The sequence below is a fragment of the Xenopus laevis genome, chromosome 1L (genome assembly GCF_017654675.1).
Source record: "Xenopus laevis strain J_2021 chromosome 1L, Xenopus_laevis_v10.1, whole genome shotgun sequence".
In the NCBI taxonomy this organism is placed as follows: domain Eukaryota; kingdom Metazoa; phylum Chordata; class Amphibia; order Anura; family Pipidae; genus Xenopus; species Xenopus laevis.
In genome coordinates, this window is record NC_054371.1 from 21,657,116 (window position 1) to 21,677,098 (window position 19,983).

At 38.7% G+C, this 19,983-nt stretch overlaps 1 protein-coding gene across 8 annotated transcripts in view; it reads left to right on the forward strand.

Annotated features, from left to right (window-relative positions):
- The window catches only part of fgfr3.L (fibroblast growth factor receptor 3 (achondroplasia, thanatophoric dwarfism) L homeolog), a 73,760-nt gene that overhangs the window by 13,085 nt on the left and 40,692 nt on the right, over positions 1–19,983 (forward strand). For all 8 annotated transcript variants that reach the window (XM_041583291.1, XM_041583299.1, XM_041583282.1 and 5 more), the window contains 1 exon segment: positions 17,659–17,922. In XM_041583291.1, the coding sequence (XP_041439225.1) occupies positions 17,659–17,922 (264 nt within the window).

A 19,983-nucleotide genomic window follows, 5' to 3' on the forward strand; every position in this document is an offset into this window, starting at 1 on the left:
TCTATGTTTGATGCTTTTTTTTTCTTCTTTTTAATTATTGTGTTTTTCCGATGTATTCATACATTGTATCTTCATATACTTCTCTAAGGAGTAAGATCTAAAATAAAAAAACAAAAAAAAAAAGTAAAGATTTTATACCTCCCAGGGCAGTTACTTCTAAAGATAGTCCAAGACAATATAGGCTTTATGTTTTGGTCTTAGATAGCCAATGTTTATATTCTTCCTGTATTATTCTTTTCTCTCTCAGACCTCTTGGCACAGGTTTTTTTTAATATTGAAGTGTAAAGTGTCATTTTTCACCTTCTAAAGCAGCTCTAGGAGGGGGGGGGTCGCCGACCCTTTAAACTGTTCTAAATTGAAACATTTAGTTGATACATTTCTTATCTTTGTCCCTGCTGAGCAGAATCCCTGAGTTTCATTACAGGCAGCTGTTAGAATTGATACAATAGTTGCTGATACTCCAGAGATGCTGCTGAGAAATGGATCAACTAATGTAGCAAAATTTTAACAGTTTAGAGTCTGCACCTGAATTACTGAGCTGCCAGACTCAAACACCAGAGACACCAACATTCAACTTTAAACTTAGATTTTGAAAAAAACTGGGAAGTAATTGAAAACAGTCTTTATTTCTGGTGGACAATCTGAAACAATTGCACTGAAAAAAGTGTTTGGAAGGTGAACAACCCCTTTTAATGAATTTATATTGGAAAGTTGCTTAGAATTACATTTTGTTGGAATTTCCCTTAAAAGGAGTATGATGGCAACTGTAGGCAAAAACATTAGTGAGTTATACTCTGTGTAGGACCTTTCAAGTAAAGCCTATTAAAGTCAGTTCTTGAGGAGATAAACCCCATTGCTGCTGGTGTTGAAGATCCTTATATTACATCCCTGGATATATTGCTTGTCTTTGTATCCTCTGGCCTTTAATCTTAGGATTACCGAGAGCTTTCAGTAAAAGGCCTATAGTAACCATTGATACGTCTGCTCCAGCTGCTGCTGCTGTCGTCCATGGGATTCAACTCATTCATTGATTAAACCTTCCAGAGCAGCTTTAGACACAGAAGTACATTTAGTTGAGGTTCTCGTATGTGTTGATGAGCTGACCTGGGAAACATCTGGGGTCTGATTGTGCAGATCTGTCACTGGGACTATTTAGGGAGGAACTCCACGGGCGGTTTTGCTAAAACGCAGGTGTCAAGTCGGATGCGACAGAAATAAGGTAAGAGATGGAAATGTCGGATGAAGTTGCAGCGTTCATCGGATGCAGACATAGCATGCAGCGCCTGCATCCGACAGTCGTGTTGCATCTGACGAACGCTGCAACACCATCCGACGTTTCTGTCGCTTTATTTCCGTCGCATCTGACTTGACGCCTGCGTTTTTGTGCATCGGATCAAGCCGGAATCGCCCGTGGAATTCCTCCCTTAGACTCTCCAAAGCTGAGGCTGAACATGAATATACAGCGCTGCGCAATATGTTGGCGTTTTAAAAATACACGTTAATAATAATAATAGTATGGAGAGTTGCTGGAAGCAACAATACTCCATAAAGAGGTCCCTATTTAGTATTCTATTTGGTTTCTCAGCATAGGGTTGTGAGTACAATGAGGTGGATACTCAATGACCGGCACTGACTTAAGCTCCCCATAGAGGCGACGATTCTTCTTGCCGAACGACCGATTTTAGGGAAGCCCGACCAATCCTTCGAAATTATCGTGCGGTTAGTGGTATTCGAACGATCGTACATCTTACGATTTTTCGGCCGACATCTGTCAGGAAATTGATCGGCCAGGTTAAAAAATCTTTGTCGGTCCCAGTGCAATCTATATATGTTTGCAGGGCCAAGCAGGCAGCTCCCCTTTGTTTTCCTGGCAAATTGGTCTTTTTAGTTGATGGTCAATTCGTACGATCGTTCTGAGAAGATCGTGGTCTCACGATCAGGATCTGATCTTTTAAAAATCTCAACATCTATGGCCAGCTTTACAATGGTATGGAGGCCCAGGTGCCCAAATGTGAGCTTTTAGCGTAAAAGAAACTAACTGTTAGTCACCTGCCTTGTGAGTGTCCCATCAGTTTTTGTGAATGTATTGGGCAGGATTTTGCGGTCACTCGTGACAATTTGAAGTTTGTGTGAGTATTTTACCTCCATTAATACATTTTGGTTGTGTTAGTACAGGTATGGGACCTGTTATCCAGAATGCTCAGGACCTGGGGCTTTTTGGATAACGGATCTTACCGTAATTTGGATCTTCATTATATACCTTACCATATATATAACGCAAGCGGTTTTTCCTGAGTGGACGCACTCAATTATTGTGAAGCGGGCTGTACTCACACAGACGCATGAATGCACTGAACGCAGGTGAAATGCAACATGCTGCGTCCCACCTGCGTTTGGCGCTTAAATGCGTCTGTGTGAGTACAACCCCCTTCACAATTTTGCTTCCAATAAGGATTAATTATATCTTCATTTGGATCAAGTACAAGGTATTGGGGTATAAATATTACAGAGAAAAAAGAAAATTACTTCTAAAAAATTTGGCGAATTTGAATAAAATGGAGTTTATGGGAGACGGCCTTTCTGTAATTCGGAGCATTCCGGATAACGGGTTTCCAGATAACTGATCCCGTACCCGTAATGTCAAATTCAGAAGGATGGAGCTAAATTGGTGTCATTTTGTTACTGCAGCTTTTTATATTTATAAACATGTTGGTGTAGCGTGGCTTTCAGATGACTGTGAATTGTGCATTGTTCAATTATGTTCTGGAAAATGTTATGCCAAATTTATCTCAGAGTCAATATTGCGAAGAACTCCCTGCCACCGCCACCACCAAATCTTTTTTTGTAACAGAAAGTGACATGTCATTCCTCAACTGTGCATTTAAGAAATTTAAAGAAAGAAACGATAATTGTACCCCTTTATAATCTTCAAGAGAGTTACTCCAGCCCCCCTTGATATGTAGTTACGGCAGCTGAAGGCCCCACACCTTGGCTGAGTGCAGCAATGGAACAAGCAAGGCAGTCTGGGCAGTTCTATCTGACAAGGAGCTGAGCGGAGTCAAGACCCAGTGAAACTCACATGTCTGTGCTGTCGCATGAATGGAATTAAACATTCCGCAGCTATTTGGAATTGGGAAGCCTTTCATTTCTCACACTGCTGCTTTGAGTAAATGTGTTATTTTGTAATTGGCAGCGAAAGGAGGTATTTTTGTTGGCGGCTTTTAAAAAAGGAGGCTCCTGGGGGGCAATGCAAGTGTCAACTCTAAGTCTCCAAAAGAAGAGGAGTTAAAAAACCTTATTGGCTAGTGGTTCTCTCGCTCTGCCATAATTCACATTAATTAAGACAAAGTGGAACCACAACTTAGGAGAATTGTTGAATCAGGTTTCTGGTGTGGAAGGTTCTACAATTTATCACTTGGAGAGAGGGGGGGGGTGAAAATCAACAGTATTTGTGGAATTTCCCCCAGGAAAAGCACCTTTTAGTTTGCCTTATCCAGCTTTTCCGAAGTAGCAGAGATATCTGTGGGGTTTTAACATCTGCTATTCTCCTTCTGCCGCAGGTTACACGGCAGGTCTGGAAAAATAACAACCAAATGAAAAGCTTAAAGGGGATGTAAACCCAAAAATAAACATTTGCATAATGACATAAACTATATTTCCAGAGAACTTTCAAATATGTATGAAGTTTTCATTGGTTTTTGCCTTATGTGTACATGTAATTCCTTTAAAGCAGTATCTGTCCTCTGCCGTGGTGGTTCTGACATTTGAAACAATATAGTGGAAACTAGCTGACCGTCCTACGAAGAAACTTTCAAGGCTGATCTGTTTCGAGAGACAGAACCAATGGAGCTGAAAACTGCGATAATGAATAAGGCCAACGAACGTCTTTCATGGTTAGAATTTAGTTTTTTGGGGTTACATTCCCTTGAAACCCACATATAAAAAATAAGATCCTGTTCTGTTTTTTTTTCTGCATACAGTCATCATTAGTGTCTATTCCTTGGGGTACAAAGCTGCAGGTCATGGAGTCTGTGATGTATTCATGAAGATTTTATATTGTGTACTTTAATCCCAAAAGTTTCTTTTTAATTGTTATTTTTTTATTTGCTTGTCTCTTTTTTTTTTGTTACACGTTTTTCTTACTACAGGTATAGGATCCCTTATCCGGAAACCCGATATCCAGAAAGCTCCGAATTACGGAATGGCAGTCTCCCATAGACTCCATTTTATCCAAATAATCCAAATTTTTAAAAATGATTTCCTTCTTCTCTGTAATAATAAAACAGTAGCTTGTACTTGATCCCAACTAAGATATAATTAATCCTTATTGGAAGCAAAACCAGCCTATTGGGCTTATTTAATGTTTATATGATTTTCTAGTAGACTTAAGGCATGAAGACCCATATTACAGAAAGATCCGTTATCCAGAAAACCCCAGGTCCCAATCATTCTGGATAACAGGACCAATACCTGTACTAAAAAACTATTTTCTTACTAATATAAAATCAAAGGGGTGGTTCACCTTTAAGTTAACTTATAGTATGTTATAGAAATAGCCAACTCTAAGCAACTTTTCAGTTGGTCTTCATTATTTATTTTCTATAGTTTATTTTTTTGAATTATTTGCCTTTTACTTCTGAATCTTTCCAGCTTTTAAAAGGGGGATCACTGACCCCATCTAAAAACAAATGCTCTGCAGGGCTACATATTTATTGTTATTGCTGTTTTTTATTACTCATCTTTCTATTCAGACCTCTCCTATTCATATTCCAGTTCCTTATTCAAATCAATGCATGGTCGCTAGGGTAATTTGGAACCTAGTAACCAGACTGCTGAAATTGCAAACTGGAGAGCTGCTGAATAAAAAGCTAAATAACAACTGGTTTTCATTTTTTATTATTTGTGGTTCTTGGGTAGAACTCCTCAAGTGTTTTTCGTCGGATCGACACCCTGTGATAAAACGCATGCTACAAGTAGGCCGGTATTTTACTGGCCTGGCCAGTAAAAATTGATGGATGATCCCAATGTTATTAATAGGGAAAAAAGATAAATATATAGGCCGGTATTTTTTTCCAGAAAAGGTGGCAACCCTAGTTATAAGTCAGATGGCGTCGCATGAGTGAAGATATAATTGGACTGAATGGCAAGTGAAGTCGGATGTAACAACTACACGTTCCGACTGTCGAATGAAGACGCTGCTTTCTGCTTCCACATCTGTCCATTGTCTCAAGCCGGATGTAATGTAGTTTTTACCTGCGACTTTTCATTCAGTCCAATTAGAATCTTGACGCCTGCGTCTCCATCCGACTTGTCACACTCGTTTTGTTGCCAGACATCGATCAGACGAAAAACGTTTGTGGAGTTCCACCCATGAACCACAAATGATAAAAAATGAAAACCAATTGCAAATCAGAATATCATTCTCTACAGCATACTAAAAGTTAACTTAAAGATGTACAACCACGTTAATTTCAGATAGGGTCGCAGTCCGCTTTGGTCTGAATGCTGTATTATAAAAATAGCTAGAATCTCAACCATAAAGCATGACCAAACTGCTGTTTTGTCAGAAAAAAAGATTTAACCTCTAGGTTCAGCATCCCTGTCAAAAACGCCAATCAGAATAAATAAATCTTTTCTAGAAATACTCAGCTAAAAGTATTTGAGGAGTGTCCTTATATCTAAGGACGTGATTATACCTACTTACAGACGTCTGTTGTTATTATCTGTCCATGAGGCTCATATCAGCTTCATTATTCAATGGAAAGTGGTGCTATCTCCATAAACTTTATTTGTTTCTCATCAGTGTTGTAGGACCAGTTCTTTAAAGAAGTATTCTGCAGAACAAAACAAATAGGAAAGACAAACAGACGTGATTTGTGCACCAAGGCAGGGATTAGATCCTTTGGAATTTAATCATAAGTTACTTTTAGACAAAGATTTTGGCAGATATTGATATATGGGCAGTGGCGTAAGTAGCTATTACTGGGACCCACAGCAAATTATTTTTCAGGCCCCCAAAATTAGAGGTTAACTAGTGTTACCAATACTAGTCAACTAGTCAGGGAACTGCTGGGAATTCAGCACTGTGGCCTAATAATGCACAGTCACAGGCAAAATACAGTGCTAAGGAAAGGGATTCACCTACACTGCAAAACCATACAGCAAATACAAATAAAAAATACTGCTTTCGCTGTGGTTCAACACAACACACTGCAAATCATGTTACATGTCCTGCAAAAGCTAAATGGTGCCGCAAATGCACAAAAGTAGGACATTTTGCTAAGATCTGCTGTAGTTCTGCTAAAGATGTTCATGAAGTCACTACTACAAATGTCACAGTATTAAGTGTGGATAAAGCTGGTACATTTATTCCAGACAAGTTTATATGCACTGTCAGTGTCATTACTGCTTCTGCTGACAAGGGACACTCCATTAACCTGATGCTTGATACAGGTTCAGCTATTTCTATACTACCAAAGGATATTTTCTTGAAATACTTTTGCAAAAGATCCGCTTGTTGGACCTGCCCTGAAACTGGTCAGTTACTTAAAGGATCCAATCCCTGTGCTTGGTTGCTTGCCAGCGACTGTACAATTTGAATCAAATACTGCAAAATGTGACTTTTACATTGTGAATAAGGGAACTGCTATACATGGAAGGGATCTCATTGCTGCATTAAACCTACAATTAGTTGACGGTCTCATTACTACAGCACCAATGCCTCCCACACAGCCAGTGTCTAAAATTTCACCACAAAGCAACACTTCACTGGGTTGTGCAAAGAACCTTGTACACAAGAGACCAGATGTAAAACCAGTACCATTCCCTGATTCAGCATGGGAAAAACTTGCTATTGATATTGTCGGTCCTTTTACAGATGCTCCTATAGACTGTAGATTTGCTATAACCTTGATAGACTATTACAGTAAATGGCCTGAAATTGCATTTGTTTCTCATATAACATCAGCTACAGTAATAACATTTCTGTCTACTGTGAATACACAATACTATCTAGACTGCTTAAAAGTGAAATAAGAGTTGCTTCCTGTTGTGTAATGCCTTCATGACTCTGCTAATAAAGCACTGATATACTCTACTCATCCTCGGCTACCCAAAACATAACATGTGTCTGTGTGTGTGTGTCACTGTGTGTCTGTGTTTGTGTCTGTATGTGTGTCTGTTACTTATTTACAATTTGTAAAATGAACATGGTAATCGGGGGGTGTGGTCACACAAATGGGAGTGGTGGGTTGAGTTGTCAAAAGCGGGACTGTCCCACTCAAAACAGGACAGTTGGGAGGCATGATAAAGTCACTTGACTATAAGGATTTCCTTTGTGTTCCGCTAGAAACAAAGAATTCAAGCAAATCTATACAGTACATTTTTATATACAACATTTTGGGAGGTATGCTTTAAATCAAATGAAAAACTGAAGTAGGGATGCACCAAAATCACCAGAATTGGTTGCACAAAATGGTTGCCCAGAGTCATGTGATTTGGTCCATCTGAATAATAATAATGAATCAAGTGTATTGCAAATCCTACAAAAGAGTGCTAAAATGTGACTGAATGCTGGGTTCTGTGTATCCATACATACGTTTACTAACATAGGTGCTAAGTCGCCATGGAAATTAGACTTCCTGTGGTGCAGTAATGCAGTGAAGCAGCAAAACAGGAAGTTGGCATTGGCCATGGTTATTTTTATTTGTCATTGGATCAGTTGTACCTATAACCGTTTATATAAGGAGTTCTGTCACTAAATCCACTTTAACATGTGAACAATTTGAATGGCATGATGAGTAAGAAGTGGATCCTGTATCAAGTGATTTTTTTATGAAGTGTCGCGTTAATTGTTTTGTGTTCCATTTTCACTTATTCATTTAGCTCATGTGACAGATTCAGATTTAGTGAAGGATGTTTGGAAAAGGTGTGATCTGATATAAGTAGGAGGAGTCTAAAAGCCTAAAATAAAGGCCGGTGATTTGTGTTCTGACATTTTGTGCCACAGAAAATGTAGTAATGCCGTGATTATTGAGAAATATATGTTGTTTGGGATACACACTAGAATCGCTAAGTTTTTATGCCTAGAAAGGCAATCTAAGACTGTGCGTTCTTTCCATATTTAGCTGTGCCCTCATGCCGAGGAATGGCTTTTGCTGTGAAAGTAGGCCACTCGTAGTCGGAATGATAATTAATTTTCCCTGAATATAGTCCCGGTTGGGGGGCGCCATTGAATAGGCAGAAACAAACTTCTTGCACAACATTAACTCTAAAAGGCCCCTGGCTTCCGCTTTTAATTAGTGGGACCAGCAAAATTGAGCTCATTGTTCCATTTTCAGGGCTTTTTTTGTCTCTCCTGGTATCTTAGATTTCCCCCGGCTCACTGTGATCAGGCTGTCCTTTTTATTTCACTCCCATTTAGTGCTTTGGATTTTCCAGGATACATAGGATTATGCTCATTGTCCTGGGATATTTGCAGACAGCTGCCGGCACTGAGGGAACATTAGGCACATTAGAGCTGGAAGTTGTGCCTCCCTCTCAGTTAATGGGAAGAATGGCATAAGCTGTCTTATAGGGAGCTGTAAACTGGTTGACAGGCCCGGCTCGGCCCTGCAGAGCAGCTTTTATCGTTAGTTGGCAGGCAGTTTTGACCTAAGCAGCCATTCAAAAAACAGTCTGTCCGGGTCAAAACCGGACAGGTGGCAACCATAATTAGGAATGCACTAAATCCAAGGTTCGGTATTTGGCCAGGATTGGGCCTTTTTCAGCAGGATTCCGATTTGCCAAAATATATATATATATATATATATATATATATATATATATATATATATATATATATATGTATATATATGTATATATATGTATATATATATATATATGGGATGCACCAAATACAATATTTTGGATTCCACCGAACCCCTGAAACCTTTGTTTGCATATGCAAACTTCCTTGTTTTGTGACGAGGAATATATATATATATATATATATATATATATATATATATATAGTGGAAACCCCATTTTACATTTATTTCAGGGGGCCAGAAAAAAATGGTGTAAAATCCAGGAAAATTTAAAATCAGGGAAAACATAAAATCAGGGGATGTAAAAGTAAATCGAGTGCATTTTTTGGCCCACGCTATGATATCATAGCAAAGATATAGATTTGTTTCATCTATCTCAGCTTTTTATTTGTTACTTACTCCTCTCTGTAAAAAGCATTACTTTCCGTGTTATTTGAATTAAAGTGTCTATATTTGTTTTGTTTTTTTGATCAACTCTTTTTTTCTAGTGGTTTCTTTAATTTGGCTCCCAGAACCTAATTGCCAGCAATAAATTAAATGCAATGACGCCTTTAGGGAGTGAGAGGGTGAATGATTCATCTCTCTTTATTCTCCTGTAATCTCAGAGCTCTCTCACTCTAGTACACATTAGGGATGCACTGAATCCAGGATTCAAATCGGTATTCATCCGGGATTCCACCTTTTTCAGCAGGATTCCGTTTCAGCAGATCTTTGTGCCTGGCCAAATTGATCCAAATCCTTTAAATCACATGACTTTTCATTACAAAACAAGGAAGAGAAAAAAAAAATTTCCTTTCCCATACCTGATTTGCATATGCAAATTCGGATTTGGTTTGGTATTCGGCCAAATATTTCACAAAAGATTTGGTGGTTCGGCCAAATCCAAAATGGAAGTGGATTCTGTGCATCCCTAGTACACGTATCTTGTTTGTGACTCTGTGTTGGCTGAAATACATTTTGGATTCAAATGTATGACTGAACATGCAGGAATCTTGTTCTGACAGTCTATAGATCTATGTCTGTATGTGTGAGTTATAGTTCAGCAGCAGCTGGCAAAACATAGGAGCATTTTGCTCATACATAGATTCTAAAATTGCTCAGCCAAGAAACTAAAATTCTGCATGATGATAGTGATGGTGTTCTAATGTCGATTTTCTGTAGAAGATGTAATTTGTACTTGTGGGTTTTGCCAATTATAAATGTGTGATTCTGCATCAAAGAATCACAGAAAATTTGATGTTTCCTGTATCACATAATTACATGTTAGGGTTATCTTTCCTTCTTTTGCCTTCAACTGTGAGCAAACAACGAGGGCCTAGATTATGTTGTCTTTCTCTACAGGTTCAGACTGATGCAAAAACCTCAAAGCTGCCTTACAAATGGCACCATAAATAATAGGGCCTATTAATGCAGGGTAGGGGTGCAAAGTGCAAAAAATGGGTAGTCTTCCATGATTTTTGCACTTTGCCTTGTACCACGAAGAATCGCCACAGCTCTCTACACCACAAAATGGAGCACAGAAACCTGCATCATTCATGTGGTGGTCCACATCTTATGATTTAACTTAACCTGTAGATGTCAAGCCCTATTTCAGGATGCTGTGAGTTGCATTATATTATATTAATGGTAGAATTTTGGATTTGTGGCTTTTCTCTCAGGAGCAGTTGCTCTAGCAGGTACAGTAGACACGTTCAAGAAAGTGTTGCTTGCCTTGAGGTTGTTGGTATTAATAGCTGATAAAAGGTTAAACTTGATGGCCGTGTCTTGGTTTTTCATCCTTGGTTATTATGCAACTGTATGCAAATCTGACAGGAGTTTAAAGACAATGATTAGTCCTTTAGATATCACGGCAGGACCTCAGAACCTTAGTTTTTAAGGTTTTGATGGAAGGCAGGCAGAACCTTAGTTTTTAAGGTTTTGATGGAAGGCAGGCAGATTTATCATCATTTCCTCCCATGCTCTCTGAATGAGAGTGTGTTTATTTGAGTGCCCTATTTGATCCAATATGCATGATACTGAAAACGTTTTGCTGCTTCCTATTCTGTAGTTGAAATTTGTTCTGAAAGATAATAACTGCAGACCTCGGAAGGGGGTTTATAATGTGTAGGTGGTTAGCTAGTGTGCATAATCCACCAAAAAATATTAACAGGATTCTCTTCAGTGGAAGAATAAAGTTGCTATGTAAAGAATAGCCAACCTGCAGAGTCACGGTCCAATGCTGGCAAGGGATGCTGGGAGCTGCAGTCCATCTGTAGGCAAATGTATCTTTAGTTGTTGGGTGACCTGGGGGCTAAATAGACTGTAAGTGGGTCCAAAATTATTATAAAAAGGTAATATATCAGACCAGTGCACTTTTAGCGCTTGTACTACAACATCTTCCCCTTCAATTGTTGTAGTTGCACTCAAGGACTAGAGTGTCCCTGCCACAATTATTGTTCTGTTGGGCCCTTAGTAGAGGCTCTCTAGAGGATCCAGAGCACTGTGCTTGCCCACGGTTCATCATATCTATAAAAGAAGGAATTAAACCTTTTCATTCGTTGACTTTTGGAAATAACTGTGGCCACGCAGGTACCAGCAAAAAAAAAAGTGTATAAAAAGCCTGACATTTACATGAGTCAGGAATGAGGTGAAAATGCAAGAATACGATAATTCTGTTCTAAATGCGTAATACTGCAGAGGCAAGTTTTCCTCTCGTTGGTGAACCTCAATGATATTTTTATAGTCTGGGCATTAGGAATGTTCCACAGGGCATTAGGAATGTTCCACAGTGCTGGAAAGGAATGGTTCCTATATATTTATGGTAGATACCAAAATTCTTGAAAGTAGCCTTTCTTCACCTTAAAGGACTTTCTAATGATTTACAATCCTTAGAATTGAAAATGGACTTCTGTAAAAGTCTGTGTAAGATTAATGTTATGTATTGCTTCATGTGTCCCTGTGTAAACAACATTGAAGTAGACAGAACTTGAATTTAAGACATCATCAATACTTGATCTTACCAAGCTAGAAGCACCCTTTATAATTTACACAAATAACAAAGGTTTTGTGCTTAGCTTTGGGAAAATTATTTAAGCTTACGTGGGGACATCAAGGCCCCTCATTGTACATGAGTCCTACACTGCAGTTATGTGGCCATACCCTTGAAGAGCCACTTGGAAGGCCAAGGATTGGACTTAATGGAATCCTAGGATGATCAGTTTGGAAAGGACCACTAATATGGTCTACATTCCAGTTTGGTTACCTTTGATTTTGAACTTAGACCATAAAGCATTAAGCCATTAAAGAACAATTCACAAAGCCTATTTGTGGGCTCTTCTTGAAGGACCTTTTCCTAATTCTTTATGATACAATGCTTAATCTGTTAGATTGTTGATAAGTGCTTAACTGTTCTGAAAGGATCCCAAATCAGTGCATTGAGGAGTCTTGAATATTTTCTCAAAGAAACAAAAATATATCCCAGCCAAAGGTTACGGTGAACTATCAACCTCTAGGTTTTATGTGCTTAAGTGAGATAATTAACTCATTATGAAGTGGCTTATAGAATTCCAACTAATGTCCGCTCACTCTAAGGCTTTCGGAAAAGGTCAGAATTGGTCTTGCAACAAGCGTTGTGTATGTATAAGATTTTGAAGCGTGTGTTTTTATTTACTGGGTCTGTTATTGATGGTGATGTTCAAAAGGCGAAAGGGCTGAGCGAAAACTGTAAGTACATTACCTGTAAATACACTTTGATGTTACAGTTCTTAGACAGATCTGCCAAGATTAGTTACATACCAAAAAATGCAAAGAAACAGCAGGAAGGTTGTTACACTGAGTCTTTTCTTTATTGGAAGCCCATAAGGCAGCTGTTTGTTCAACTCTTGCTGAAGCCAGGGTAGATCTTTTAGCCACATCATTTTTTCTTTAAAGGCTTTTAGCCCAAACATTTCTCTTCTTCCCAGAAGAACAACTTCTTTACTTAGCAAAGCTTTGCTTTATAAACAAAATATATTTTTTCTTCTTCTGAAGATGCTCTCTCAACTAGGAAAGAACCAGATCCAGAATTTGGTTCAGGATTCGGCCAACTCTTCACCCTTTTCACAGGATTTGGATTCAGCCAACCCCCTTAAAGTCATGTCACTTTGAATTCAGTTTGATTCATTTCAGGATTCACCTAAATCTTTTACGTATTTGGAACAATCCAAAAAGGGTACATCCCCACCATCTGTCACGCTGTTGATGGGCAATAGAAGTCAATTTTAGTAGCAGAGCAGAAAGAAGTAAGCCTTCCCCATACATAGAACATACTTTAAAAAATTTTAATATGACTTGTGTAATTTTAATCTCTTTATGGCTACCCTCAGTCCACCACTGTAGATGAACAGTGTGAATTGGGCAACTCTAGATTTCATTGCAATGATTTTGAGTTTGTGAATCACTTTGCATCATTCCTTTGCAGATTGGTGTTGATCCATAACACCAAAGCCAGTCTACCTTATTCTGTATTTATTGATACAGAGTATATTATGCCATTTCTGAGCTGTGGAGGGTGATTTCTAAATTGTCCTAATGTTCCTCTATACAGCTCTGTATATGTTAGGTCTACTGACAAGTTAAACCAAAGGGCTTAATGTCAAGGTATACCTTAGATCAGGGGTCCCCAACATTTTCTAACTGGGAACCACATTTAAATGTAAAAACTATTGGGGAGTTACACGATCATGAGAAAAGCTCCAGTGAGTTGTCAAATGAATGTTGTGATTGACAATTTGGTAGCCCCTCTGGACTCCCAGCCTGCAGCAGGCTCTATTTGGAAGTACAATTTTGTCTTTGTGCCTTCAAACCTTGTCTATAAGACAGGAAATTAAAAATGAGCACCTGATTTGAGGCCAGTGGGGCAACAATAAAGGGGTTGGAGAACAACATGTTGCTCCAAGCCACTGGTTGGGGATCACTGCTTTAGATCGTTAATAGGATTACCCATGAGCCTGTGCTTCTCCAACAATTGTTCAACTACATTCCCTGGAACCACTAGAAAGCTGGTGGAACTCAACAATTGCTGGGGGGCAACATGTTTTGTTCTATCCTAAACAGAACAAAAAAGTACCTGTGCTATGAATATGTTCTTCAAAAGATCGCTTTGAAAGGGTAATAATATCTATATATTTTTTATTCTAATGAAACTTGGGGCAAGCCCAATCATTTCACAAGAAGAACGCTAAGGAAAAAGTTGCTGGTGGCTCCAATATTTTAGTCATTACTCAACAAGGACCTATTCTAGCTCATGACATTTACATTTAACAAAGTGATAGCATCAGTGAAGTCTTCACACAAACATCTCTACTGCGGAAAACGAGAGAGATCTTGTTTCTCGTTCTGTAGCTTTTTTGTGTGTAAGGAATGAAAAGAAAATTGAGCATTTAGCAATGAAAAACTGTTTATCACTCGCGTAATTATTCTGACAAGCTTGATCCAAAGCGTTGCACAGTGATGGGCCTTCTGGGCAGATTTGTAAACCCAAGAATGTGTAAACGTCGCCCTGACAAAAACTATTTGAAGGGAAACATGAGCAGAGAGTAAATCAACTGCACATTTTTACAGCTTTTTTGTTTATTTTGATTTTTTTAAAATTGGTTTAGCCGTCATCTGAAGTCAAGGGCAGCTAAAATAAGCAGCCCTTGGATGTTTTATGTAAATCGGAGAGGAAAAATAAAAAGACACACAGTTGCAATTACTTATCAGCTTAGGTTCGCAAAACAGTTTTTAATTTTACCATCGAGTTGGGTGTGATGCAGATGAAACCTTGTTGTTCCAAAAAAGAAAAAGTGAAATTTAATTAACCATGCAAATTGAAGTGTTTTGGTGAGCACAACTACTGAACAACTTGAAAAGGCTTGTCCTCCGTACGAGAAAAGTTAATCAAAGCAAAGCATGGCTTCTTACCGGAGCGTTGAAACTGCTTTCTTGCCAACTTTGAGTTAAGCTGACAAGCATGTTGAGTGTTGCCTTCAGGGATCTCAGCCTAATATGCAACTCTAAGACTTGTTGATGGTTCTTAGAGATCTATGTATTTCTAGACTGACAGAAAGTTATTGCTGTCCTTGCAATCTTCACCTCTCACCTACAGGTAGTTTTGGCGTTAGCTGGGTAGGCAGCTAAATATTAGTTCTACCTTAAGGCTTTTACATCTTAGCACAGGGGGGTTATGGAATATTGCATTTCATAAAAAGCTAGAACTCGGGGGCTTCACAATAAGGGGAATTAGTATAAGACAGGGGTCCTCAACCTTTTTTTTACCCATGAACCACATTCAAATGTAAAAAGAGATGGCGTTATCCCTGGGATAACAAACAAGTGCTGTGATTGGCTATTTGGTAGCCTCTATGTGGACTGGCACTTATTATTGGCAGTACACCTGGTTTTTATGCAACCAAAACTTGCCTTCAAACCTGGAATTCAAAAATAAGCTGCTTTGTGGCCACTGGCAGCAACATTCAAGGGGTTAGTGAGCAACATGTTACTCATGAGCACTGGTTGAGGATCACTAGTATAAAGGGTTACTTACAAATGCAAGTGCCCTACCGAGTTTCCCATAGAGCTCCTGATCCGATATGCTATAGCAATGCGCAATCTTCTGCAAGGTTTATAGGTGAGGATTCAAGAACAAGAAATTCCAGTATGAAGTTTGCTCACGAAGAGTTTATGATAAATGATAGTTATATAAAGGTAGTCGCACACGTGAAGCCCCAGTCATAGGGTATAAAACAATGCAAGAATAGGATTGTCTGAACTCCTCAAAAAGTTAATAAGGCGTTAATTACTGTATTACTTGAAAATTGACTTTATTAGGACAAAGTAAATGCCTGGTACGGAACTCACTCATTTGCAGGTGGGACCTTTAAAAGATTTTGCATTCTTGAGTACTTGGGGGTTAATATTACACCGGTATATACATCTCTTTACAAATGTAATTATCCCAACCTAATTAAGAAATTGGCAAAGGACCTTGAAGAGTGGTCCAGGTACGCTATATCGTGTTTTGGGAGAATCCACTCAGTAAAAATGACCTTAGTACCTAGAATTTTGTATCGGTTTCGCACGTTGCTGGTGGCGATTAAGATAAGAGATATTAATTACCTTCAAACTAAAATTAACAGATTCATTTGGGCCCATAAACCACCACGTATAAATAAGAGAACTATGCACAGACCTCCATTACAAGGTGGTCTGGGTTTACCTAATTTATTGTTGTACTATAAGGCTGCGAGGATCTCCCAGACCACACAATGGCATCTACCGCCTCATGAGAATAGATGGGTCCAGTTAGAGACGCTTTTAGCACATCCCACGGACCTGTCATTTTATCTATGGGCGGATAAAACACAAATTAAGTCTGTCCCCGTGATTAGCTCTGTGCTGAAACACACCATTTGGACATGGCATGACAGCCGAGGGAAATTTCAACCGGCCGGATCTCATAGTATTCTCACTCCATTACATAATAACCCGCTTTTTCTCCCTGGCTATGCTACTCCGGCGTTTCAATGGTGGAAAGCAAATGGCATCAATAGAATACAAGATATGTTACTGACTATGGGTGTTAAATCATTTCAGTATTTACAATTTGTAAAATCTATGCCAGAGAGCGAAACTTATAGATATTCACAGTTACTGCACTTCATTCGTTCTGTTGACCCCTCCTTCAAGTCTAGACCTCCAACTCTGTTAGAAACCTGCTCTCAACGACCTGGGAAACTGCAAGGTACTATTTCTTTACTATATAAATATTTAGTCTCCACGGATGTGGAAAAGCCCCTTAAATATATGCTAGATTGGGAGAAAGATTTGGGGCGTTCTATATCTCAGCAAGAATGGTCACTAATTTGGACTACTGTTTCCAAGATATCCCCTAATACTGCCATTAAAGAATCTACATATAAAGTACTGATGCGTTGGCACCTCACACCGGCAAGGAAACATCGCTTTGATCCTTCCACTCCCGATTCTTGCTTCAGGGGTTGTACAGCAGTTGGGGATTATCTGCATATCTGGTGGACATGTCCTGTGGCAAAGCAATATTGGGCAGAAGTTTATAGCCTACTTGAGCGAGTATTTCATACGCATATAGTCCCTGAGGCCACTACGACTCTTTTAGCTTGCCCATCCAAAGGCCTCACGAAGCTCCAGAATACCTTGATGGGACAAATCTTAGCTGCTGCACGAACCAATTTAGCGAAACACTGGCTGCAACACACTATAGATGTTCATGCCGTAATTGCAAAAATTACCCAAACACAGAATCTGTTGTATTTAACGGCTTTATTAGAAGACAGGGTAGAGAAACATACACAAATTTGGGCCCCATGGAATGTGTTTCTACAACCTTGAGTAAGACAATGCTTTTGATGTATGTTATACTGAATGAAGTTGTACTGATGTGAACCAGTTGAAATGTTCTGTACTGAAAATGATATTTACATTATCCTCTGTCAATGTATCTAATTTTGAAAAATAAAAGAGATTATAAAAAAAAAAAAGATTTTGCATTCATTTTGCAGTAGCTTTGTGAGTGTTTGAGGGTAATAAGAGTTTTGTTCTGGTAACCTCTATCAACCATCAGCATTTAATAGTTTTTGTTTTAAGGTTGACTGGCTGCTATGGGTTACAAGGCATGGAGCAAAACATTACCCTGTTATTACATAGCCTTATTCTTTTCATTTAGCATTTTCAGTGCCATTGATGTCTGCATGTTGATGCCAATAGGATTCACTACATGACGATATATGTTGCTCTACTGAACTTGTATCCTTACGTATACTGTATATATATTTTTTTCTCCGTGTACTCAAGTTAGCTCCTCCTTTTCTTTCAGATTATCTCACGGTAGAACAGCCCCCATTCGATGAGCTCATGTTTACAATTGGAGAAACCATTGAGTTGTCCTGCTCTGCGGAAGATGCATCCACGACCACCAAGTGGTTCAAGGATGGTTTCGGCATTGTGCCGAACAACAGAACAAGTACGAGGCAGGGCCTGCTGAAGATTATCAACATCTCATACGATGACTCTGGGATATACAGTTGCAGACTATGGCATTCTACTGAAATTCTGCGCAATTTTACCATCAGAGTAACAGGTAATTACTATGTTCCAGTTCCTGGCAGTCATGGGCACATAATGTTTGTACACTTTCCATCTACGCTGGCCATTTTCTGTTTTTGTGTCTGGGTGCAAATGGTCTGATTCTGAAGCTGCTTTGAATGATTTCCCTCTCTGATTTGGGTAGGGGTATTTGCTATAAGGTTGTAATGTTTATACCAGGGCTAGTTACCCATGGCAAATCATCAGGGGCACCCAGGAATACCCATGATGGCTGGCAATTACCAAATACTGAACCGAATCTGAATCCTATTTTGCATATGCAAATTAGAGAAGGGAAAGGAAAAATTTTTTTTACTTCCTTGTTTTGTGACGAAAACGAACGTGATTTCCCTTCCTGGCCCTAATTTACATTTACAAATTAGGATTTGGTTCAGCCAGGCACAAGGTTTCGGCCGAATCCGAATACTGCTGGAAAAGGCCGACTCCTGGATTCGGTGCATACCTAGTGGCAATAGTTTCTTAGTCCTGGTGTAAACTTTACACATTTATAACAGTACACCCATTGACGGCTGCTTGTTACGATAATGAGCCAGGACATGCAGTTACTGTGATGTTAGATATTATTATTACTATTTCCTATATTTTTTATATACAGGTATGGGATCCGTTATCCAGAAAACCTATTATCCAAAAAGCTCCGAATTACGGGAAGGCCGTCTCCCATAGACTCCTTTTTAAGCAAATAATTACAATTTTTAAAAATGATTTCCTCTTTTCTCTGTATTACTAAATCGGCACCTTGTAATAGCCACCAACCAAGATATAAGGACTTATTGATGCAAAAAGTGGTAAAAAATGTATTCGACGTTTCGGTTCAAATACAAGAACCTTCCTCAGGTGGGTAGTACCCCACCTGAGGAAGGTTCTTGTATTTGAACCGAAACGTCAAATACATTTTTTACCACTTTTTGCATCAATATATATATATATATATATATATATATATATATATATATATATATATATATATATATATATATATATATATATATATATATATATATATATATATATGTGTGTGTGTGTGTGTAATTAATCTTTGCTTTGGCTTTTCCTGATCAAAATGCAGGCAATAAATCTGAAGTCTCTAGCATAGACCATGCATACAGTCTTTTTAACTCTGTCGGAAGATGTTTTTCCCTCTCTGCAAGAAAAATAGGAATTGTTTATCCATAGTGCTACATAAACGCGGGACTAGAAACTACACAAATGAATAATGCATGACCTTTCTGTCTTCTATACCTGTTGATCATATAGCATTTAATTGTGCTTGTGTGTACACATCCATAAGAACTCGTCCCTATTTTTCCTGTAAATGGAATGCATCGTGTGTACAAAGCCCAAACCACAACAATGTTATTATCCCTGAGTTAAAAAGCAATTAGCAGAGCATGGAATTAATTATCAAAGCCAGCTGTTGATATAGTTGATTAGCCCACATCTTTCTACTTTTAAGGAGATCCGGTACAGCAATGGGACAATATTTTTTGTTTAATGTGAAGGGTAACCGTTGCTTTCCTTCCTTCTTCCATTGCATTTACTACCAGCCCAGCAAAGTTTGTGGGATTCCTGTAGAATTTCCAGGGGAGTGCCTGTCTCTGGCCAGGATTAAACACTAAAAATAAAAAAACAAAGGCTTTAGAAGGGGGGGATTGCTATTTCTTTTTCTCTCACTCTGTCAGATTGATATACATCTGCTTTTAATCACACTTTATTTAAGATTCTAGGAGACATTTCGAGGTCAGATCAATTAAATAGTCAAAGGAGCTTTTCGATCCCTTCCCACCCCTCCTTAGACCCATAAAGCTGTAACAGGAGAAGAGTCCAAAGAACTTATTATTTCCTTAAAAATGTGTTTTTGTCTATAAAATTGCATTAAAATACTTCGGATCAAGGGGCAATTCGGAGGCAATAGTTGGGCGGGCTGGCAGTGTCTTCAATAAAAAGCAGCTGTGACTCCAGGAAGATGGTAGATCAAAGATATGTTTGGATCGTAGGAAGAACCATCATCTTGATGTTTTAACAGATTGGCCCT